Below are 26,013 nucleotides of genomic sequence, written 5' to 3'. Positions count from 1 at the left end.
CTTCCTACAGACATATTTATTCATAAATTAAAAGAAATCAAAATTATTAATGAAGGTTAATTATTAATACTATTAAAACAATGCAATATAGAGGACTGGATATGTGATGGCATACCATGCGTAATTAACAAAAAAAACATGACGAAGCCATTTTTTTTAATTTGTGATTATTTAAACTCTTTTTCGGATACAATTAAATTCACAATTGAAATACAAAAAGAAAAAAGCTTTCTAGATCTTGAAAATTAATATGAAAATGGGTGAGTTCTACTCGTATGACGGTGGTCGCCTAACCTTGGAATTTGGCTGAGCGTCTTAATTTGGCTGACTATCATCACTCAGTAGGTTGATACAGTTTCTTTCTTGTCTGGAGAGAGGATGTAAAATTGTGCATGTCTATTTTTCCGCAGAACAAATCGAGAATAAAACGAGCTTAAAGTTATAATCGACCTCCAGAAGCCTGTTACACAAAACGTGATGTGGCATACTTCTATATTGCAGTATATCTATTGATATTCACATAACTATAGATATTTCAAACATACTTGTAGATAAAATATTATTTTATACCTCATTGAAATTTTGGCTGAGCGTCTTTGACTATCATCACTCAGTAGGTTGATACAGTTTCTTTCTTGTCTGGAGAGAGGATGTAAAATTGTGCATGTCTATTTTTCCGCAGAACAAATCGAGAATAAAACGAGCTTAAAGTTATAATCGACCTCCAGAAGCCTGTTACACAAAACGTGATGTGGCATACTTCTATATTGCAGTATATCTATTGATATTCACATAACTATAGATATTTCAAACATACTTGTAGATAAAATATTATTTTATACCTCATTTAAATTTCATTAAATGTTCTTAATTTTCATAGGAAATGTAGCAATTTGCATGGTGTTTTTTAATGATCTTTAAAAGAATATACAATTCTTAAAAATCTAATTCCCATCTCAAATTTGTAAATGTGAATTATGTAAATAAGAGCTGTACAGATGGGATGATCAGAGAATTAAAAACAGCGGGTGGATTATGGAAATGTTTCTGCGACGATAATACAGTTTTATGCCTGTAATGTTCAGCAATATCAGTTGGAAGGATTAATATTAATACGCTTGTAACTGTTGTGATGGCTTCTGCAGTGACAGTGTTTCATATAAAAATTGGAATGACGTTGAATCCTGTTTAAATAACTAATCTATAGTGCTTTAAAGGTCAAACGTGGGTACAGGTATTATCGTAATTTGATGAAAAATATACAACGTAAAGGTCGAATACTCGACTAATCTACAAATGGTTCACATCACACGATGATGTGGAATAAATACACAGACAAGTATATAGCAATTGGGTTACTGTAGACACTAATAGTCTCTACACCTGTGGTAAATATTGCTATAATTTGTTTTTTTACATCTGTTTGAGCCAATAAAAAAATAAACAGCAGAATATAACGCTCTGTTTTTGCTGTGCCAAGCAACAACGTAGGAGGAATAATATTATAGCTAGCAACAACTAAATATTATACTCAAGCCAAATAAAGTGAATTTGATTAATTCGTGCAAAAGTCTCCCACAATTCTTATTAGGAGAGCCAAATTAAAGTTCTGGGCCTAATTTTCTCCCATTTTTATCCAGTACTAAGAAATACAACAGGAAACCATCTTTTCTACTTTATATAACTAAATTCTGATTTTAAATTAGCCTCCCCCCTTATTCCTGCAACGATAATGCTGTGCTACTGGCTTCACCAGCAATCGTATACAATAAGCTATATCAAACCAATGTCTAAAAATACTCGTATATTCATTGTATTTTTTATAAGTAATAAACTTGTAGTTTAATGCTAAAATATACACTCTTATAACATATTTGAAAATATGTTTAGATCACAAATTCAATAATATGCAACGGTTTGGTAAAATTTATGCTTGTTGCTAGTGAACCAAAATGTTCAAGAATTCCTTTGATATACGGTATTTAATTTATTTTTCATTTTAGAATATAATATGTAATGGCCTATGAAAACTCAAATAAACTACAAGAGCGTTTTGATATAATGTTTTATTATAACCTGTAGTTTTGCGCAATAATCACATTTTATTGGATTTTTAAAAATAAAAAGGATATTATTATTTGGAAAAGGATGAGGAGAGGAGCGTAAAAGTTATATTAACATATATATATATATATATATATATATATATATATATATATATATATATATATATATATATATATATCACCGAATAAGCACTTCGATAAGCATGCAAAAGTTTACAAATAACTTACTATAAAATGTGATTACAATTAATTGCTTCAGTTATCTTTTAAAAAATATTTAAAATTTTAAATAGACTGAAAACCAGAATATTAAAAAATATTATTTGAGAAGGTCATTATAGAATTCATACATTATTCTAAGTTTTGTTATAATTATAAACCTTATGGACAATGAGACTCTCGCAGTCAAATTTATTGTAATCAATAATATGGAAATAATGAGGCAGTGAATTGCAATGATAATTTATTGGTGAATAATATCAAACTGTGTCATGAATGCCAATAAAATGTATTTTATGATTTTGGAGAATTTTTTGGCATGTAGTTCAATTTCGTTTTAACTAAAAATAAGATATGGTAATGGGATGAATATAATGCAAAATCAACACACCTGCAAAACAGTTGACTTCACAAACACACGCCCACATTCTTACACAGGTTAATTAATTCCTTTCATTTCAGAAAACAAATAATTTTGTACGTTATGACAATAGTTTCTTCTATGGTGCGGGAGAAAATTTGAAGAAAATTGTTTTGAACCTCCTCATTATAGATTACTGGTGAATATTAGAATTTACACATTAAATTTGTATTTTGAATTAGAGCAATTGTAATACAAATAAATGCATTAATGTATATAAACCATTATATCAATTATATATTAGAGATAACAACTACTGTCACTCTGAAAGTTCCAATTGTTTAACAACGTATATTGTACGAATGTCGAGTTGGACTCCATTTCACATCGGACGCTGTCACTGACTTGACTCCTGGAATCTGGAGTCATGTTTGTCTGAGGAGATAAAAAAAAACAAAATCAAATTCTACGAAGAAGCTAAAAACGACTTCTGCATCGTTTCGACGTCACCTAGACTACAAACAATGTAATCTAGATAAAGCGGCGGTGTCATTGTCTCATCAGGCACACAATTCAGTGCACTATGATGTTTCCTGAGCCGACTCACATCACTGTGGAGCTACCGCCTCATATATGTATTACATACAGCCTAAGTGTCTCTGATATCACAGCAATGCAAAACGTTCCTTTTTAACTTCTTAGTCACCATTTTTTAATCTCTTCAGACAAACATGACTGTAGATTCCAGGAGTCAAGTCAGTGACAGCGTCCGATGTGAAATGGACCTGAACTCAACATTTGTATTACTCATTTTCCTTCCCACCATAGCTACGTAAAGTATTACTGTAGCTACACATGTATTGCAGTTCAACAAAGTATACTGTACCTAGAAATGAATTGTAGTGTAACAACGTATACTGTAGCCACACGTGTATCTTAGTAATAAAGTATACTGTACCTAGAAATGTATCCTAGTGTAACAACGTATACTGTAGCTACACGTGTATCTTAGTAATAAAGTATACTGTACCTACAAATGTATCGTAGTGTAACAACGTATACTGTAGCTACACGTGTATCTTAGTAATAAAGTATACTGTACCTAGAAATGTATCGTAGTGTAACAACGTATACTGTAGCTACACGTGTATCTTAGTAATAAAGTATACTGTACCTAGAAATGTATCGTAGTGTAACAACGTATACTGTAGCTACACGTGTATCTTAGTAATAAAGTATACTGTACCTAGAAATGTATCCTAGTGTAACAACGTATACTGTAGCTACACGTGTATCTTAGTAATAAAGTATACTGTACCTACAAATGTATCGTAGTGTAACAACGTATACTGTAGCCACACGTGTATCTTAGTAATAAAGTATACTGTACCTAGAAATGTATCCTAGTGTAACAACGTATACTGTAGCTACACGTGTATCTTAGTAATAAAGTATACTGTACCTACAAATGTATCGTAGTGTAACAACGTATACTGTAGCTACACGTGTATCTTAGTAATAAAGTATACTGTACCTAGAAATGTATCGTAGTGTAACAACGTATACTGTAGCTACACGTGTATCTTAGTAATAAAGTATACTGTACCTAGAAATGTATCGTAGTGTAACAACGTATACTGTAGCTACACGTGTATCTTAGTAATAAAGTATACTGTACCTAGAAATGTATCGTAGTGTAACAACGTATACTGTAGCTACACGTGTATCTTAGTAATAAAGTATACTGTACCTAGAAATGTATCGTAGTGTAACAACGTATACTGTAGCTACACGTGTATCTTAGTAATAAAGTATACTGTACCTAGAAATGTATCGTAGTGTAACAACGTATACTGTAGCTACACGTGTATCTTAGTAATAAAGTATACTGTACCTAGAAATGTATCGTAGTGTAACAACGTATACTGTAGCTACACGTGTATCTTAGTAATAAAGTATACTGTACCTAGAAATGTATCGTAGTGTAACAACGTATACTGTAGCTACACGTGTATCTTAGTAATAAAGTATACTGTACCTAGAAATGTATCGTAGTGTAACAACGTATACTGTAGCTACACGTGTATCTTAGTAATAAAGTATACTGTACCTAGAAATGTATCGTAGTGTAACAAAGTATACTGTAGCTACACGTGTATCTTAGTAATAAAGTATTCTGTACCTAGAAATTTATCGTAGTGTAACAACGTATACTGTAGCTACACGTGTATCTTAGTAATAAAGTATTCTGTACCTAGAAATGTATCGTAGTGTAACAACGTTTACTGTAGCTACACGTGTATCTTAGTAATAAAGTATACTGTACCTACAAATGCATCGTAGTGTAACAACGTATACTGTAGCTACACGTGTATCTTAGTAATAAAGTATAGTGTACCTAGAAATGTATCGTAGTGTAACAACGTATACTGTAGCTACACGTGTATCTTAGTAATAAAGTATACTGTACCTAGAAATGCATCGTAGTGTAACAACGTATACTGTAGCTACACGTGTATCTTAGTAATAAAGTATACTGTACCTAGAAATGTATCGTAGTGTAACAACGTATACTGTAGCTACACGTGTATCTTAGTAATAAAGTATACTGTACCTAGAAATGTATCGTAGTGTAACAACGTATACTGTAGCTACACGTGTATCTTAGTAATAAAGTATACTGTACCTAGAAATGTATCGTAGTGTAACAACGTATACTGTAGCTACACGTGTATCTTAGTAATAAAGTATACTGTACCTAGAAATGTATCGTAGTGTAACAACGTATACTGTAGCTACACGTGTATCTTAGTAATAAAGTATACTGTACCTAGAAATGAATCGTAGTGTAACAACGTATACTGTAGCTACACGTGTATCTTAGTAATAAAGTATACTGTACCTAGAAATGCATCGTAGTGTAACAACGTATACTGTAGCTACACGTGTATCTTAGTAATAAAGTATACTGTACCTAGAAATGTATCGTAGTGTAACAACGTATACTGTAGCTACACGTGTATCTTAGTAATAAAGTATACTGTACCTAGAAATGTATCGTAGTGTAACAACGTATACTGTAGCTACACGTGTATCTTAGTAATAAAGTATACTGTACCTAGAAATGTATCGTAGTGTAACAACGTATACTGTACCTAGAACTGTATTGTAGTGTAGTAACGTGTAATGCAACTAAAGATGTATCGTAGTTTAAACAACGTATACTTTACCTACAGTACAGTGGACCTACAGCCGCTTCGTAATTCAACAACGTATACTGTACTTAGATATGTACCATAGTTTAAAGTATAGCTAAGTCATTACTAACAGATGTGTAATTGTGTGACAGAATGCCGGGTCATTGCGAGCGCATGAGGCTACCGTCTCTGGGCACCGAGTCGTCTAGCAGCGGAGCCAGCTGTGGCGGCAGCAAGGAGCATCATCGTGTCGTCGTCATGGGAGCGGCTAGGGTGGGCAAGAGCTCCATCATCTCGCAGTTCCTGTACGACAGGTTCCTGTCCAGGTACCGGGAGACTGTCGAGGAACTACACAGAGGTACGTCATAGTGTCTACGCGTGTGGTCCAGGTAGTTTCAAACCCACACACACACACACACACGAGAACAGAGGATCAGGACCGGCCTCATATCCATATTCCCCAACCAAATCTTTATTTTTGTAATGTTATCTTAAAAGTGTTGTTATACTTAGACACATACACATAATACCGAGATAAATCATTGTAAACAACGTAGAATACACTGAAATTGCCACATAGTATTGCTTAGTCATGAGTCTAAGACGTTCCTGCATAACCTAGGACGCAAAAGGCAGGTACCGGGCTGGTCGTTGAGTGTGCGCTCGTGTGTGTGGGGATTAGTGCGTGCGAGACGACTACTTCGGCCGTAATCCCCATTTGCTAGTACTACAGTTGTTTTCTAGGTTATAAGCCACATGGAACGTACGATAACTCACATTTTGAATTGCACTTTATACATACATTTAAAGTATATGGAAAAATTGAAAAGCATTCATCCAAACCTACATGTCATATTGAGGTTAGTAATTAGGATCTTTACAGAATTCGCCAGAGTTCCGCTATGGGCCCCATCAGTAGTAACACTACACCTTGCCATTTGAGCGCGCTGTCAGTTACTGTACGATCAATCGCGACTTGGGTCTTTCTGTGCAGAAAACTATATCGGAATCGTGGTCTTTGATCAGGCGCGTTTAATAACTGCGAATCGACTTTAAAGCATTTGCAACTCATTACCTCTTCAAACTAGGGAGTAGATTAAAAATTAATCATAAATATAAGCATATACCAATGAACAATGAGATAAGAGCAATGATGGGTAGCAAACTAAAATATGGACTATTCTCCAAAATTACGATCTGGAAACTATTTAAATAGGACTATATAATATTATAGTAAATAACTGTAAATACTAATTTAAAATCCAGTTCACATCATTAAAAATAAAATCCTAGTATTTAAATCAACAGAAATATATATAATAACAAAAAATGGCATAATTTAATAATAATAGAACGGACATGTACAGTCAAAGCTAAAACCTTTCAAAGCGTCTAAACAAAAGTCAAACATTTACAAGTGCTTGAACCAAAGATGAGATGAGGCATTATTAGTTTATACCTTCACACATTTGTTTCTGGAATCTCTAAGCCATGCATGCCATCCTCTATGATAGTATTTTAACAATACACTTAAACAAAACACTATAGAACAATAAATACGACTTACCATGAGTACTGCTATCTTGTGTTTCCAGGGGAATACGAGTTACAGGATGGAGCCTGCCTGACGCTGGACATTCTGGACACTTCTGGGGCGTACCAGTTCCCGGCGATGAGGGCGCTTTCTGTGAACACCGCCCACGCGTTCATTCTCGTGTACTCCGTGGACGATGAAGAAACATGGCAAGAAGTCATCAAGCTTAGAGACCAGGTGGTTATTCTTGGTTTAAAGTGTTTTTTTTTACAATGGAAATATGATTTTTTGCACAATTTCAATCGTTCAGTGATACAATAAATCATTAATCAGCACGTTTCGAAATCTGCAATCTGCTCTCTTCCTTAGGTGACTAACTAACCTATATATAAATAAAATCTAGGTTGAAGTAAGCAAATCATACCAGAGCGCTGTGACATTCATAAGCCAGGAATCATAACGAACATGTGTGTCAACTCCATACACACTGTCTCTTAAACATGTACTTAATAAAAACATCCCCAACCCCTCACAACCGTTTTCTTTTTCGCCGCCTTCCTTTTTCTGTTCTGATGATCGCTGTTTACTATTTGGGTATGTTCGTAGTGATTAGCCGTTCAGTACCTATTGTAACCTGTGTTCTATAATTCAGTTTTAATAATTGTATTTGGTTTTATTAAGTGCGTGTTTTAGAGGTAGTGTGCATGGGGTTGACACATATATTGTTTGCGGTGGTTCCTGACTTATGCATGTCACAAATCTCAGATATGATTTGTTTACTTTAAACTAAATTGCAGTAATGTGTTAAATTGGTTATACACCTGAGGAAGTGATCGAGTCTTAGGTCTCGAAACGTAGTGTTGCTGCTTTCTTGTATTCAACGATGGCAAATGTCCAGAAAAATCAGGTTTCCTTCACAGGTGGTTGCTTGTTATTAGTGATTATAAACCGACCAACATAGTATCGTAGTTTTTCGTTACAAAAAGTGCTAAATTCCTTATCTATTTCACAAATTAATTCCATAAAAATAATTTATTAACTTTGAATTTCTATATAAACAAGGTAGGAGTACGCCAACGCCACACCACGTGTCATGTAATAGACTTTGCAATAGACTTTGCTAAGGCGGCATGCAAATGTAAAAATCTATAACTCATTTCATTCTCGGGGTGTCCTGCGGGCAGATAGACATACATTCATACACAACATAAATTGACACAACACCTACGCTCAGACAAATTTCATGGTTGGACATGCACCATCATAGAACACATTCTTGTCTATGTAGAAATTCAATTTCAAGTAAATTTTAAAGCCTACTGATAAAAACTTTCTACATGCTAGATTCACGTTGCTGTTCATTAAGTTAGGATTTAAAAGTTTCGGTGAGCTAGGGACGGTACTAAACCGCAAAAGTACGCTGAAATTAATATTGTCACCTACTTTTAATATTCCACTCTATTAGTGTTCGTTTTACTCTACTAATAGAAATCTCACATCACATGTTAAAATCTCATATGACTGTACTGTTTGTTCAAAAATTTATTTATTCTGCTATTTTCTCATTGCTATCATGGTTACCCATAAGACTATTGTAAACATATTTGCTAACTCTCATCCAAGACCTATGGAGTGACATACCACATCATCAAACTGAGTGTTCATCACATTTAAACAAAACTTCGCGCAAAATTACAAGTCTATAGGTAATTTCTTTTTCGAGATATCGTGCGGACAGACAGACAGAAATGAAATTTTTCATCTTCTAGAGTGATAGGCTTGGTAGAAGGTCAGCCAATTAAGTCAGTAGTTTTGAGTTGTTTTCTAAAAGTTGTCGACTTTGATCATACAACACCATAACCTATTCTCAGAATACTAATGTTCCTTTCGTCACATCTCACAAACATGAAGAGGGTGTGCACGTCGCGTCGCGTCGCGTCGCCCGGAAAGCAAACGGGAATCTGCAAAAGGCAAGCACATGTTCGTGATTCGCTCACGTACGTCTAGAGATGTGTTTGTGTAATCAGCTTGCAGGTGAATAGTTTGTGGTTGCGCTCTTGTTTCAGAAAAAGTTATGTTTGAAGTCAACAGTCAACTATATGTTGTATGCTTTGACATTTCGTATCCCTCCAATCCACAAGTTTGCATCCTTTCTGAAAACAATGTGTAACATTCTAAAGGTTGCTTTCACTGAACGCCGACAGCTAACTAAGTGATTTTGTGTCTTTGGTAACGTATTCTTCTCAATAAACATACAAATTGGTAAGCATATTATGATACTTGCAGTGTTTTATACGGGTTAACACTACATTTCCAATTAAAAACAAAGCTAAACTATTAACACCTGAAAAACGTTTCTGTTTTACAAGAAAACTATAATGGAAATCAATTGTTTCTGAACTGCATTTCATTTAAGATTGTTATGAACTAGCAGTTACTCGCGGCTTCACACGTATTTCCTACTGAAAAAGAGGGACATCGTGGGCATATTCCTTTTAAATTACATTTTAAACACTCCTGAGTTAAGTTAATCACTGAAAATATTCCTGAATCCTGATCCATTTTAGGTTTAAGTTTAAAGAGCAGTATTTGAGACCCTCAAGACGGAGAGTGTATACTTAGTTGAAAGCCTGAGACAACAGTTTTTATAAGTACCGAGAACTAACTCGAATTTCTCTCCAGTAGCTGTTTTATTAAAAAATGTTTCAGTGAGAACTTCAACTATTTAAAGCCTGCGTGGAGTTGAAGTTCTATGCTTTTCAGTTAACACACACATGATGATATATTGAATAATGGGAAACCAAAGTTTATTTTGCGTTGATACCAAGATCAAACATTCTTTCAGACACGTGCAAAGGTCTGAGAAGTATATTCGGTGAAAAAGTGTAGGCCTATGACCATTTTAGCTTATTCCGGTACAAGTTTTATCCTTATTTCTGGCGCCATAGGTAAGTTTGTCTAAAATGCCCAATTCGGTAAAAAGCTGAGACGGGGTTTATAACGGTCTGTAGCAAAAGTTTGATAGTAACTTTGTTTTATATGTTACATTACACTAATGATCAAGCACTGCAAACTCAATACTTGATCAAATTTACAGTTAAAAGTATATTTTTATTAAAACTTTCATGTTATTTCCTGAATAATCTTTGAGGTCATTAGTAATTACTGGAAATGTTGAAATAAGAGTGTTGTAAAAATGTAAAGAAATTTAAAATTGTACTTAAATTTAATACTTTTTAATGTTTAAAAAGAACAGTTAATTACAAAAACACATATTTATTATCTGCTGATTAAGCCAAAAAAAGGGAGTCTGTAAGACTCCACAGTGCGTAGCCTGGATGGAGTTTCTGGATTTAAATAGTCTTATTTGCTAAACAGGGAGCTTAAGAAAGTCCGTGTAAAATTGGTTCATTAGTTTTTACGTCATTGAGTAACACACACAGACAGACACCTTTAAAATTGTGTTTATATTATTGTATACATTTATTAAACTGATATAGTAGTGAGAAATGTACTATCCCTTTAAATTTATAGTTAAAAAAATATTGAGACAACCTACGCATAAAGCTCAGTATAGTACGCTCACTTTAACTTTGTAATGTGTGTGTGTGTGTGTGTGTGTGTGTGTGTGTGTGTGTGTGTGTGTGTGTGTGTGCTCGTGTGCTCGTGTGCCTGAGCGTGTGTGTGTCTCGCACACTCCATCTACAAGCTACATTTTAAACCAATTTTCCTCAAATCTGGCACACTTTATATTTCATGATCAATGTTGGATGGGTTTATCAACAAACTGGTAAAATGCGACTACGACGAGGAGAAATAATTGGGAACATTTATTTTGCTTCATTGTCAGAATTTGTGTGCCGATTTTTGTAATCGCTGCTGGAACATATCAACGTGACAGTTCCATGGAACACAAAGTCTCCACTCGTGTCATGGAGAATTCAGGCACTATTACCCCGTAGCGTGTGGTCACACAGCGTGAACCACATGTATAGTAGTTTTACTCGATAAAATGCAACTCAGTCCTCAAAAATGTTTGCTAGTGAGATCACATACAGACGAATAAATAACTTCCATGTAGATCGTATACCGTTTGTTGTTCACTCACATTGGACACGTCAAAGGGCAACTAGTAAAATTGTAATTAAACTCACTTCTCTGGGTCACAAACGTTCATTTTCACGTGCAACCTCTGATCTGAACTCTGTAAATATCGACAGCCGGATCCGATGATCAAAATTAACTTTCAGGGTAACATAACATTCTGAAGAGAATGTTTTTCACAAAATCTCTCAAGGATTAACCAAAATTACAGGTTTTCACACTATCCAGCAACATGATAGCTTCTACTTCTATCTACTTCTGTATTGTGTGAAAGATAACGGCTCTGGTAACGAGATAGTTTGGTTTTGAAAAATTTACTTAAACTTGCAGATTCCAAGTTCAGATCCAGAGTATGTTGACGAACTCTTACGTTTATTGAATCCAGGATTAGGGGCGTCAGCGTGATCAGAATCTGATGTAGCAATCTCGACTTGTTTTCTTAGTTTCAATTCAACGCGCGTCTACTAAACTGTTTCTAAATGTGAAAAAACATTGTTATCTGGTTGGTTGACTTAAATCCATAATATCATACAATTCTCAAAAATAAATATGTCAAATCATTGGCATGCTTTCCACCCAAAGAATTTCCCATTTGAATAATTGAAAGCGGTTCCATTACACACAGTTCAAAAAAATTAAAATAGTATTTAAACAGTTACATCTCTGTGGGTAAATAAAATGAAAAATGTCTTTATTAGAGGCGAAGTTAGGACTATAAGGTCCTCTCTACCACTTAACCTCGTAAAAAATTAAACTAACATACATGTGTATAACTAAAAATAAATCTATTTATTTACCTTATACGTTAAAAGAATCTTAGTTTTTAAATTAAAAAAATTATAATTAATGTAATTTTATATATATTTACAATACTATAATAAGACACACACGCATTCATTCAACTTGCATTCAGTTGCCTTAAGTACCACATTCCAAAGCCGCAAACCGCTATACCCCCTGAGCCCCCAGCATCAAGGCCCTGACCTCCGCCCCAAAGCGAGCGCTTATCAATGGCTCTTATGTTTATAGGTAAGGCATTCCACAATCGACAGGCAGAATCTGTAAACGACTTATTAAAGGTAGTTTTTCGATGAATTGGGATAGATAATAAGGATGTACCCCTCCTTTTACTTCGTTCACTTATTTCAGACATAAATTGAAAGTTGTTTGAAAGATGGGACAGTTTGTATTTAAAAGAGCGTGCAACAGAATGATTGAGTGATAGTCCCGAAGATCTTCTAATTTTAAGATAGATAATTGTTTGAAGAAGGGCGTTACGTGATCATCACGTTTGAGATTGAAGATGAACCTAATGCAAAAGTTCTGAGCACGCTGAAGTCTATTTGAAAGCTCCACAGTCATGTCATTAATGACTATGTCACAGTAGTTGAAGTGAGGCAGTACAAGAGTCTTTATCAGCATTATTTTAACTTGCTGTGGCCAGCCGCTTGAGGCTGTGAATACCGGCAAAGACCATATTACATATCAAAGAAGCCTGTTCAGTCCATCTTAAGTGTTTGTCAATAATGTCAATAATAAGTCCTAGATTTTTTTTGGTACTGCAAGGACACATTTTAAAATCAGAGCCTCATTTGCTATATTACACAGTGTTACTGGATCCTCTCAATTGTAAGATGGTCTATCCCCACTGACTGAAAGAGAACCACACTACCTCTTCCATTCTGGGTTTAACTATATGAATGTGCTTCTTTACCTTTGAGTCCAGCTGGTCGCAGATATTGGAGGCCAAAGATTTATAGAGATAGATCACAGAGGCCAAAGGATATTAGAAGCTTAGTACAGACAGATCCAAGAATTCTTGAAGAAAAATTTCTCCAGACTCTCATGATTTTCAATTATTGCATGGTTCCAGAGGCTGGAGTATTCCATAAAAAGATGACAACGAATTAAAATTGCTTGCTTCAAAACGTTTGGAGGCTTTCATCGGCTATGTAAGAGAAAAAATAATGCTTATAGAGACTCGAAGCTTTCAGATAGCCTCAGTGAATAAAGTATCCTATAGGACTGAGAAATTTTAGATACTGGAGGATCGTAAATATAAATGTTGTCAGAAACTGCAAGCTCACTAATACCGATGGTTCTATGAGCTGGAGGTCTGTAGATTCCACGTGGTATTAAAGACCAAAAGATTCAAAAGGGCAGAGTAACCTGATGTCTAGAGGATATCTATTAACGTCTAGAGGACAGTTGGTCTCGGAGTCACTAATTTGTAGGTGCCATATTGTCCTAATAGCTATGGGGAATGCACTCAGAGATCATTTTCCAAGATAAGTCAAGTGAAAGAAGACATAGCTTGCGGGCCAAGGAAGTCTTCAGAAGGCAGATGGTACCAGAATCTGATGGATTCCAATGTAAGAGAGATATCAGTGCATTATATTATAATACCTACTAGGAATAGCAAAATAAATCTATCTAATTTTTGCAACCTGTGATCCAAAAGATATTATGTTTTAAATATATTTAAATTCTTAGTAGTCAAAAGAATTTTGTTCAGACCTAAAATCAGTATGCCGCAGTAAAGATTAACCGCTCGCATAGAAACCTGCGCAGAAGCAAATATCGGACCAGCCACGCGCAGGAGGGGCTCCCCTCCAGGGGTAGGGAGTGGGACAACTGACAAGCATCTCCTCGTCTCTGTTTTTCAGCTGTGTGGATCGTGTCTCGCTCGCGCCATTTTGTTTTCACTGCAGCTACTTACCTATCTATAAGTATGCTGTATTTTTGTATATAGGCCTATACAATCGTAAAATATTAATTACACAGACTAATGTAGCCATAGACGTATCCAGGGAGCTTTCATTTTGGTTTGAGGTTAGTCGCTAAGTGGCCAGGTCAGGGGATAGAGCAAGCGGACGAGTGCCTGGCAGTGATGGGGATACTGGGAGAGCGCGGGATCACAGCGGCGGAGGGGTATTTACCCACCCTGCGTGAACTAAAATCATCCAGTGTCTTTTTGTAAGCGGGTTACCTATAACAAAACAAGACTACATTTATGGCTTGATCAAACTTAAGAAAGAAATTAAAGTGTATATTTATTACCCAAATCAGTACTCATGGCATAACTTTCAAATTTGTGTCGTAGGGAAAGTGTTGCAATACATGCTACTTATATAATTGATGCACAGATAGTGGAGCAGAGAGGACCGATGGTGCCGATCGTTGTGGTGGGAAACAAGTCGGAGCTGGCTGACCGAGCCGTGAGTAGGGAGTTGGCGGAGACTGTAGCCGTATACGACTGGGAGTGTGGCTACGTGGAGTGTTCGGCCAAGGAGAACCAGAATATCATCCAGGTCTTCAAGGAACTTTTGGTTCAAGCAAAGGTAAACTCGGAATTGTTCGTATAATTTTATGGATAATGAGGAATTTTGAGAATAGATAGGAGGGTAAGGACAGTTATTTTACAGGTGTGAAGTGTAGTGTACTTTGTTTCAAAATATTTTACAAAAAGATATCACTACTCATCTCCTGCCTCACCACTAGTAATATAAACTTCAAAACCTAAGGTTTAATTTGTTCGATAAGAAATCACTCTTCTCCAGCTCACGTAAGTAAAACAGAGGCTGTCCAACTTTTTATCCCCGACATACCAGCACATCAACTTATGTCCTACATGAATTTTGCGCATCAATCCCTCGCATCTTAAAATTATCAGTCTTAATGGACTTAGAGATTCATATAGTTCCTCTCAACTTGTGTCAGATATGGCAGACTTGACACATGTTAAAGTCTGAAAGAGTTTAGGAATGGTTTTCATGATGATTGCATGGGAGAAGCTGAAGATCTTGTGTTGATGGTTGTGCCCATACAAGTCACCTTTGCGAATCGGAGCCAATGGGTCAATTCTTAGAACCTTGCCTTAGAACAACTTTTTCTTTGCTTTAGTTTTAAGCATTTCTGGGTGGGCTTGGCAAGCAGCGTCAGCTCAGAGTCATTAACATGACTATGTGTAGTGTTTAGTCTCTTTTTCTAGCTAAGTTAAGAAGTCTAAGTAAACTCAAAGTAAACGTAAAGATCTATACGGAAAACTTGATCCACCGGAGAGTAAACCTGTATTTGTATGATTGGTGCCGTCTAAAAATTAAAATATGACTGCAATTTCTTTCCTTGTAATCCCTAATCCTACTAATCACATGGTAGAGCGCAGCTTTCAAGGATTTCCTGTTCAATGAAGTGAATTCCCGTTGAACAACAATTTTAAATGTAGTAATTTACTAGAATTTCAAGTTTTTATCAAGAAAATATGATAGACAGATAGTTCTGTACTATTTAGCGTTCATGCAGTATAAATATCTGTGCTTTGCTGCTAGTTCAGGTCTGAGTAATAGAGCTACTTATATTTAGTTATATAAGTTATTATTTAGTTATATATGTTGTAATTTAGCTTAAATAAGAGTTTTGGGCCTAGTTGAATTAGATCTGGAAAGATTACGAAGCTAATGTTGAAATGTTTAGAGAACTGAATTTTTTGATTGTTGATTTTAATTTTAATTCAGGAACCATATGCCAAGCTACAAGAATGTACCATTAGTATCAATCTTACAGACAGCCTTCGAAATTTCAAGTTTTTAACCTTAAAGGGCATTTGAACTGAAGAGAACAAAACAATTTCTTCGTGACTTAGAGTTTACATTATGAGAATGTCGTATAATATGTAAAGTTCTCCTTCTCATTAGGATTATGAGATGCAAGTACAGTAACGTTATTATTGACATAATGAATAAGGTAAACACAATCTTTGGAATTCGATGTTGGTGCTGTCTGTTGTTACTTTGAGCAAATATTTACGTAACGGTAATTTCCATAACCCTCCATTCAATGCTTTTATAACTTTATTAAAGACCATTTTGTTGAGTAAACTGCCAAATGTTTATTTTCATTCACTGTAATACAATTACGAATTACAATGAAGAACAGTTCATAATTATTTTGAACTCTAAATAAAACGTAGTCTTTAAGCAAGTCTGATCATTTTGTGAGGTTCCTTTCACTTTTCATTGAATTTGTTATTATTCACGAAACATAATCTTGGGATTGGAGTGAGATATGAATAGTATAATATATTTCGTTAATAGTCTGAAAAACAAGGACTAAATATATTTATATCAATGCTTAAAACATTTCATAGTCTAGTAATTATTATTCCATAAGGAAACGTAACACTATTTCATAATTCATTTTGGTGTTAAAATCACCTGTACGTAGGAGTGGCAAAAAATTTCAATTGTTTATATAAGGAAAGAGATGTATACATTGGGAAAGAATTGTTTACAACGGGAAAGTAATGTTTGGGTAGAGAAAATCTACTGACAGCTACGAGGGAAACAGTGACTTTCGCAGATCTCAGCTGTATTGGAAAGTAGCCCATAACCTTAAAGAATGATGAAAAACATTACTTCAGTGCTGCAGATTAACAACTATGAGGTTTACTTCAAATACTCCAGGACCATGAGTTAAACTTCAAATACTTTTAAGCTCTTATTTCTAGCCGTAGAATTACAGGACATGTCTCTATTTAGAGATATGATTATTACGCATACAGTTATTCCTCTAAAGTATATATTTTTAAACAAATTTAAAACAATATTTGTTATTTTTTGCAATAAAAATAACCTTATCGTACATGCATTCAAAGTTTTTTTTCGATTGATCATATCTTAAAAATTAAATATTTCTCATTAATTTCAGAAAAAAGTCATAAAAGTGTTTGAGGTTTAAATTTTGTTCTTAGAGTCAGATGATTAACACTAAATTCATGCATTTCAAATCACTTTGAAGCAAGACAAGAAGCTGAGAAATTTCATTTAGTCCTTTGTGGTACTTACTTCCTAAGTAACAGGATATTCTGGATGAGTAAGGTTAGAGGTAGGGGCCGCCTCCTGTTAAGATGCACGAGGAAGGATTTTGGACACTAATATTAATCATGTCTCCTTGGATAAAGGGAGAGGCCAGCTCTGTACCAGTCTCTCCAGTCAAAGCGGGTAGGGGTGGCACGCCCTTATGTTTAGGCAAGTAACAACCTTTAACATTTAGGGAACCCCAACAACACCAACATCCATCCTCCGCTATAGATTAGACCTACCGATCTACCCTTGCACTGCAATATCTTAACAATTGCTTTTAGTAGTATGCCGCTTCTGGACTTAGTGTTGCACAGATTTAAGTGACCGATTTTCCTGTACTCAGTGTAGGTTCAACTGGACGACATAAACCAGCCAGAGGTGAACCCTCCTTGTGTTCCAACTAAACTGGTCAACATTCCTTGCGTGATAGGAGCACATACTATTATCAATTTATATTTACAATAGTACGATTCTACCGAGGCCTGTTCCAGATCCACTACAACCTGAGTCCTGCAGTGAAGCGAAGAAGGCAGTCACTCCCGAACTACGTCGGCGGCAACTCGGGGTCCGGCTCCGTCAAGAACAAGTACATGCTCAAGCGCAACTCCTGCTCAGTGGCTTGAACAGAGACCACTGAACACAAGCTTACACTATTTACCTTATTTTCAGATCCACTACAACCTGAGTCCTGCAGTGAAGCGAAGAAGGCAGTCACTCCCGAACTACGTCGGCGGCAACTCGGGGTCCGGCTCCGTCAAGAACAAGTACATGCTCAAGCGCAACTCCTGCTCAGTGGCTTGAACACCGACCACTGAACACAAGCTTACACTATTTACCTTATTTTATTCTCTGTATATAATTATCATAAGTGGGTTTAAATGTAGCCATTTTGATATTGTACCAACATACTGGTCGCGATGTGGAGGTTGAACTTGTTCAGGTTTTCTGTCAAAACCACGTCAGCTACTGAGTCAGGCTGAGGGAATAGCCGGAGGTACTGGCGACCATCTTGATTCTAGCCCTATAAAACTGTGTTAAACCTCAAATATTTTTACGACTTTACCTTTAGTCGTAAAATTAAAGATGTAACCAATACGCATGCAAACGCTTTTTATATTTTTTGATAATATTATTGGATTTTTACCAAAATATTTCAAACATTCTTACACTCTATCGTTTAGTTACGCTAAAAGAATACACTTTACAAGAAAAACAATAAAGCGTTTGGATGTGTACTATAATCGACCTTAAAATGAGTTATCAACCCTGATTCTACGATTAAATATAACGACGTAAAGGTTTAATATTAGTCTTATGGGGGAAACCTTAAGTTCATTTCAATACAGAGGACTAAAGTGCTGTACACTCTGATTTTGTAAGATTATACAGCCATTATTTTAAGGCTAAGTGAGGAAACTTATAGTGTTTTCATGTGCTTTTTAATCGTATTCATTTGTAATGAACTCAGGATCCTCGGATCTACAGCTTAAAATACACACCAAGTAGTTTAATGGGTAATAATGAATCTAAGCACATGCCTTTAACAATTTAATAAACAACTGCTGGGCACCCAGCTATATAACAGTTTTTGTGTGTAAAACTTTAGATTGTATAACTGTGACTGCAATGCAGTTGTTTTTATATTAACTAGGGTGAATACAATATTTAATTAGTTTGACCGCAATTGTCAGTAAAACCGTTTTTGAAATGTTAGTTAACTGCAGTTTCGTTAAATGTGTCACTTTTAAAATTTTGGATAAGTCGCAAGTTGTACTCAGCTACGAAAACAGTTTGTTAAACGTTGCCATAAATCGGAGAATGTTTGGAGTATATTGGATTGTATGTTCAATCGACGTCCTACCATATAGATGTCTCTTCCTCTAGTGCTTCCTATGTTCTGTTCGAGAAACATTATTTCGAATGGAGGTTAAAGTAAAACATTGTTTGTAACAGAACATTACTTGGAACAACGTGTTTGTTCTTTTGACATGCTTTATCTTGTTTATCACCAAATTTTGGAAACAATGTGTAACAACGTGAAATATAAAAAATAACCAGGGATTTTTAGAAACATTAAGTAAAGTTTAAAAGAGTATGCAAGTTTCAGAATACATATACTTTAAGTTTCATTAATCTACTTTATTTTCATAATTTGTGTTAATTGTCTAAATATTGCATAATGTATATAATAATTAAGACACATAATTTCCGTTTAAAATGCTTGTTTGGGACACAGGCTAGTGAGCTTTTCACATACTAAAAAACACCAGTCTAGTCATTATTCACTCTCAATTCTAGCGGACCAACTGTAGTATAGCTCTGATAATTATAACTACAGATTGTGTCATTCAGTAGCAAGTGATATATGTAGACGATTTTTATATACACTCGTACTATATGTTTGTCAGCAGGAAGGGTTTTAAACAAATAGAATTTACCTGTTTCACGGGTGGGCGCTTGTCGAGTGGAAATAAAATTCCTCCAGAAATATGTCCATCACTTCTACTTATTTAGCTTTAAGATTTAACATTGTATCATGTTTTTTCTGCCTTTTACGATTTTAATATGAATTCTTTTAGTCCTTATAAACTTTATGTACATAATTTACCCTTTAAAACAGTTTTTAGACATGTATATGTTCTATGATGCTCGTGTAAACCAAATAGTACTAAACTATGGGAGTGCCGATTGCCGAGAGGTCTAAGAAGTCGGACTTTGGATCTGAGTTAGGTAAAGCGTAGGTTAAAATCATATCTGAGACCGTAGCACTTTTTATCGGTACCATCGATCTTGTACTGTATCGACTTTCCCCTTTATTCTGTTAGATAATATCCTTGCACAAGCCAGTGGTCCATGTGGACGGACAAAATAAGGCTTGACATGAGATCGGCCTCTCCTTAAAATAAATAATAAGAGCATAAATCGTTTCGTTTTATTTTGCTTTAATATATTGTTCTTATATGACAAATATTTTTAGTAGTTCTGCATGAAATGAAACCGAAATGTTCTCAGTGTTACGTTTGGTTCGATAGACCAAAACAATAAATTACGAATCCCGTCTTTTAATGTTTTACTTAAAATGTAAGTCCAGACAGATTCTGATCGAAGTTTATAATATTGTAATTCGCTCACTTGTGAGGGACAACGCTCGGAAATTGGGAGAAAGTCAGTCGAAGGTAAAAACGTGTAACCTGTTTATATTAATTCATTTTGAAGTTTAAATTGAAGTAATAGTGACTATTCTATAAATGTTAATCAAGGCAAACTTTATTCAAAAATTGTTTAAACCTGTAAGTTTTGAGAGTGATTAATTATAAATGAAAAATGTGGTTGGAATATGATTAATGATGAAAGTGTGTCCGAGTTAATCTCCTTCATTGAAAACCAAGTTACTGCACTTGACGCCAAACAACTTGTTAACTGTTACGGGTGAGCTGAGACTTGTGTTACCGAACAAGTCTCTTGTACATAACGAATATTGTTGAATTGTTCTTCGCTATAATGTTTAATTTTAATATATAATAGAACCATTATTTATATAGTGTTGCAAATTCAGAGCTTTATAACTGTAATGGGAGTGAAGTTAACAGATGGCTGTAAAAGACTTTTGTAATTCATTAATATGATAAATAAATCAAATATCTTACTAAACAGTATTTATTTTCCTTTCAATCCTCATAATAGATCATTTAAAATAAAAACAGGGAATATCAAAGTAAGTGGAATTTAGAAGTCTGTGGATTTCTGTGTCTCGTCCGCTGGCAACTGATGGATGAATAATTTGTTACCATTTAATTTATATTTTAAACCATATTTAGGTTGAAAATATATAATATTAACAACCTATATATATATATATATATATATATATATATATATATATCATGAGTAACTTTAATTTTGGAAATTTGACATTTCTTCAGAGGCCGATTTCGGAATTATTATTTTCGCCAAGCCTAGACAGATTTGAAACTATTGTTAGGTGTTGTTGGATACAAAGACACTCTAGCAAAATATTATAGAGGAAGAGAGATTGAGGAGGATTGAGGAGAGGGTGGTGTGTTTTACTGAAACTCTTGTTGTCTCCACTTCACCTACTCTTCGACTTCAACTACTCCGAACATCGCTCCCCTCGTAATATCTTTAATATCAATAAATATCAAAATAATTGAGATTTTTTTTCTTTTTTTCTTTTATAATTCTTTTTTATAATGAATTTCTTTTAATATTTGGTCTTGTGTAAACATCTTGCACTTTCTAATACTTCATTCTTGCTCCATATTCTTCTACATAAGTGAGTGAATTTGACTGCGACTTTCCTACTGCGCAGACAACTTGCCGCCTCGGTTCCTCCTTTTTTGCTGCTAGAAATCCTCACATATTTCTTCCATGATCCTCATAATGTTGTTGGGATACTTTGACACCCTGCAAATCTTTACATGCATCGTTCTCTACCAAGTTGTCCTCTTAGTTTCGCCTTGATGTTTACATACCCGCTTAAAATCTGCGTAGTATAGTGGTATGTCTTCCATTCTACTCTATCCGTAAGTCAAAGGTCTGGTACGCAGGCAAACGTCGTCTTTCTTTGCCACCTTTTATCTACTCATATAGTATTTATTCTTATCTTCTTATAGTTCTTACTTTCTAACTTCTGTATATTGTCATCGTTTCTGCCTCTCTTTGACCATCAAGTTCAACGGGATCCAGCAATTTACCTTTACCGCTTCGTGTTATGTAAGCCAGTAGTGTTTGATCTCTCCTACCAGCTGTTTTTTCTATGACCTCTATATGTTTTCCCCATCATTCTCTCATCAGACCCCCCACATCTTACATCCAACCAGCACCATCGGCTCCAACAACCTTACTCGTTATACAACGTTATAAAATTCTCACACCTCATGTTACTACCTTTGCCAGACCTTTCAGTTTGCCCAATTCTTTCATTGTATTTTTTATGATATACTATGATACTAAGTTTATTCCACTTCTGAACGTTACTATCATATACTTCATTTTTTAATAAATTGCATATTTTCTACTCGCCTTCTCACTTGTATGGATCTATCCAACAGTTTTCTCTTTAGGTGGAGAGAAACGTTAAGGGATGACCTATTTTCTGTAAAAGGTTACTTTTTATTTGCTTCCCATGACATTACAATTTCTAATGCTCTTACATTTTCTCCGTCAATTGTGGACTTGTTTTTTTTATCTTCACCAACAACAGTCCGTCATCTACACAGATACTGGCCGGGATCTAATTCCCGAATGCTCTTACATTTTCTCCGTCAATTGTGGACTTGTTTTTTTTTATCTTCACCAACAACAGTCCGTCATCTACACAGATACTGGCCGGGATCTAATTCCCGAATGGGGACCGAAGGAAGTCATCAAACATTATATTTCATAGCAATGTTCATAATTCATTGAATCCTGTGCGCAGCCATTGGTGATTTTATTGAGTTTTCTCCTTTTGCAGTATCACACTTCGGAAGTAAAAATAACGTCTGGTCATTTGGTAGGTGTTAAAAGGGCCTTCTCAGAGAACTTCGACACTTCAGACCACCGTGCATAGTCTAAAGCTCCAAAAATGTTTAGGAATACTTATCATTTACTATTCCTGACACTAACGCCTTCCCTCTTCATATTTGGCAACGTATCTTCAGTTCATATACGCTTTAGTACATCTATACTCTTTTCTCTTTCCAACAATTTTTCAATCTTTTCTCCATCAATATTATTTCTGGCCTATAACTTTTTACTCGGCTTAAGGATTAGTCTTCACTTTTTATAATAATTTTGGCAATTCCGTTTTTCATACTTCTGAGTATCCTGCATTGTTCAACATCTTTTTGAACAACTCTAACGGAGTGCCTCTTATTCTTCCTTTTTATACTCTTCACTTTTCATTCCATCATAGCCAGTTCTATCCTCTCAGGTACCATGTCCTTCGACACTTTAATTGTTGCTGTCAACTATTTTTTATTTTCTCTCACCTTCTCCTATGCTTTCTCCTACTGTCTGTCCCCTAACCATCTGCCGTTCCCCTGTTCTTCTTAATCTCTAGCATCTAACAGTAATAGTTCGATCTCCACTTGTTTGATGCACTGAGAAGTGTTTTCTCTTCCGTTTCCGTTCTTGCTCCAATCTTTTCTTTAAACTTTGCAAATTATACGCCATCGAACTCTGCTCCATGTCTGTGATTCTTGTAAAAAATTCCGATTATGCAGGTGCATCTATATCTATAGACTGTACACTTCTTAACAAACCTCGATCAAAATTTCTTCATTTTACTTTATTTAAATCGTAAGCTCCATCACTCTATGTATTCCCTTCTCTTCTTATTGAATCTTCAGGCAGTGTTATTGTGATCAGTCTCTGATCGGGCAATGACTTCTCTTGAGCTTTCTATTCATTAACCTTCAATACAGTGTCGCCTGTTTCTAGGGTGACATCTATGTTTCACTTTCCGTCTTGGATGTTGCCGAACGTTGATAATCTGCCGTACCTAATCGCAACGTGTAAACCCATGCCATAATTAAATCTTTTGCTTCACAATCTCTTATGGCAATGTCATATCACAGACACAATCTGCCATTCAAATTACTTCCATACAACTTGTATCCTTTTCCCCTAAAATATCAAACTGCCACGTGAGATGACCATTGATAGATTCTGACTGCATCATCCCTATTCGTTCTTCAGTACTAGAATGGCAAAAATTATATCCTTGGTTATGAACCCTTCTGAAGGTAATTCTTCTAATTGATAATTCATAATCAAAGATTACATTCTCCTCTATTTCTGTCATAAAAATTACTGCTTCTTAGCATGCGCACTTTCTTGAAGTGCACTTGGTCGAATTTAATAAAACATTACTCTGTAATATTACAAAATCCTTTTGTGAGACCTAGCAGTACATTTATGTTGACTGTTAAATTATTTTTTCACAAAGAGCATTCAGAGAGACTCACTTAAAAATGTATTTGCTTCTTTGCTAGCATAAACACCAATAAATGTCTATATTTTCTTGGAAATTGCATCGAATAGATTTTGAACAAAATTAAGTCTATGGTAAAAAAGTGCCGGTTCTGAAGTGAAGTTAGTAAATTATAACATCAAAGTTAGTTAAATTAGTTCTTTTTATAATTCGTTTGATCTGATTGAAATGTATTTTAAGAACGAAATGTGAAACGAGAATAATGATTATACTAGCTTCTCGCTTGTCCCAGGTGACAACGATATTGAAATATCCAGCGATGATAATGAAATTATTGATATTGACAGCAAATGTCTCACTCCACAACTGTCATGTATAGTATTTATTACTCTGGATTCTATTGTATATGACAGGAGTCATATTGATGGTATCTCAATATCTATTGCAACTTCAGGACTCAAGTGTACCAAATGTGCAAGCCATTAGATTACAGAAAGCATTGTTTTGTCTTTGGGAACTTTAGATTTTTGTGAATGTAATTTAACTGTTTTAACATAAGCACGATTCCATTTCTTGTTTTTTAACAGAGAACAATAAACCCCAAGAAGAATAACTTCCAAGGGAAACCGTAGGGCCTCTTTCAACACCAAATACAAAATATCCTAACTAGAAAACTTATATCCTAAAAATAACCAAATTCAAACGCTTACTTCCTATTAACTTCAAACTGGAATAGGTAACAAGGGAAACCCTTATCACTAGCTGAAAGATTTGTAAGACTGTTGAATGGAATGTTTTACGAACAACTTTGTTCAGAACTCAGTATGATGAATATTCAGGAGGATGGCATCTGTGTGTATCCGAGACCTATGGAGTCAGGAAAGTGTAACTTGGAAACGCAGTAGTTTGTTGTTGTTTGTTTGGTTTACAATTCATTACGTGTAGTGTGTAGCGGTCTCTTGAAAAATGCGAAGAGATCTCTCCGAATAAGAAGAGAAAGTTGGTGTTCCAATTGTAAGAGATACAACGGAACGAACAAAGAACACGACGCAAGATGGTGAAATTGAAATGCAAAGATAATGCTTATAAGTTTAATCTATGGAATTTGGAAAAGGGGTAACTGATGAGACTGTTTTGTTATGCTTAATGAAAAAAAGCAATTCTGGTTCAAGAGCTACATGCGATAACCTATTGTGTTTTAGGTTGACCACGAATGTTCAAAATTCAAAATAAAACCATCACTTTCTATGTATTTAAATTTTAACGATTCTGCAAAAATTAGTTGTAGAAATAATGTTTTGATTTTTTTATTTATAAATGCTCGTATAATGCTTAAATTAAACTTTAAAAACTAAAATTTTACATTAACATTAACAGTTTCTTTATAAAATATTACTTGCAACTATGTAAATTACTAAAATAATCTCATCTTCTGGTATCTGTAACATAGCTTATTAAAAGTCCAAAGTATATTAGTGTTGTGACTACAATGTCAACTGTTTAACAAAGGTACGTTATTGTTGTTATTGTTAGTCAATCCACAGTTCAGGTCCATATAATATGGAAAATGATACAATAATCCACAAGGATAAAATCTTCTCTCCTCTTGTCGCATAGTGGTCTAATCATAAGGCTTGGATATCTAAGAAACCATCTCCACAGAGTGTGTATCCTTATAGAGTTCTTTAGGGATAATTAATGTTTTAGAATAAGCATTGAGGAAAATTAAACTTG

The 26,013-nt window shown here is 34.9% G+C and overlaps 1 protein-coding gene across 1 annotated transcript in view; it reads left to right on the top strand.

Annotated features, from left to right (window-relative positions):
- Positions 1–20,993, top strand: part of LOC124357112 (GTP-binding protein Di-Ras1-like) — a 151,728-nt gene extending 130,735 nt beyond the window's left edge. The window contains exons 2-5 of the mRNA XM_046808580.1: positions 5,996–6,201; positions 7,439–7,614; positions 14,628–14,822; positions 17,834–20,993. Coding sequence (XP_046664536.1) covers positions 5,997–6,201; positions 7,439–7,614; positions 14,628–14,822; positions 17,834–17,965 — 708 coding nt within the window. The 5' untranslated portion in view covers position 5,996 and the 3' untranslated portion in view covers positions 17,966–20,993. The remainder of the gene's footprint in view (positions 1–5,995; positions 6,202–7,438; positions 7,615–14,627; positions 14,823–17,833) is intronic.
- Positions 20,994–26,013: the final 5,020 nt, after the last annotated feature.

The sequence above is a fragment of the Homalodisca vitripennis genome, chromosome 1 (genome assembly GCF_021130785.1).
Source record: "Homalodisca vitripennis isolate AUS2020 chromosome 1, UT_GWSS_2.1, whole genome shotgun sequence".
NCBI lineage: Eukaryota > Metazoa > Arthropoda > Insecta > Hemiptera > Cicadellidae > Homalodisca > Homalodisca vitripennis.
Note: the sequence above shows the minus strand (reverse complement) of the source record. Positions and strands in the feature narration are given on the sequence as shown.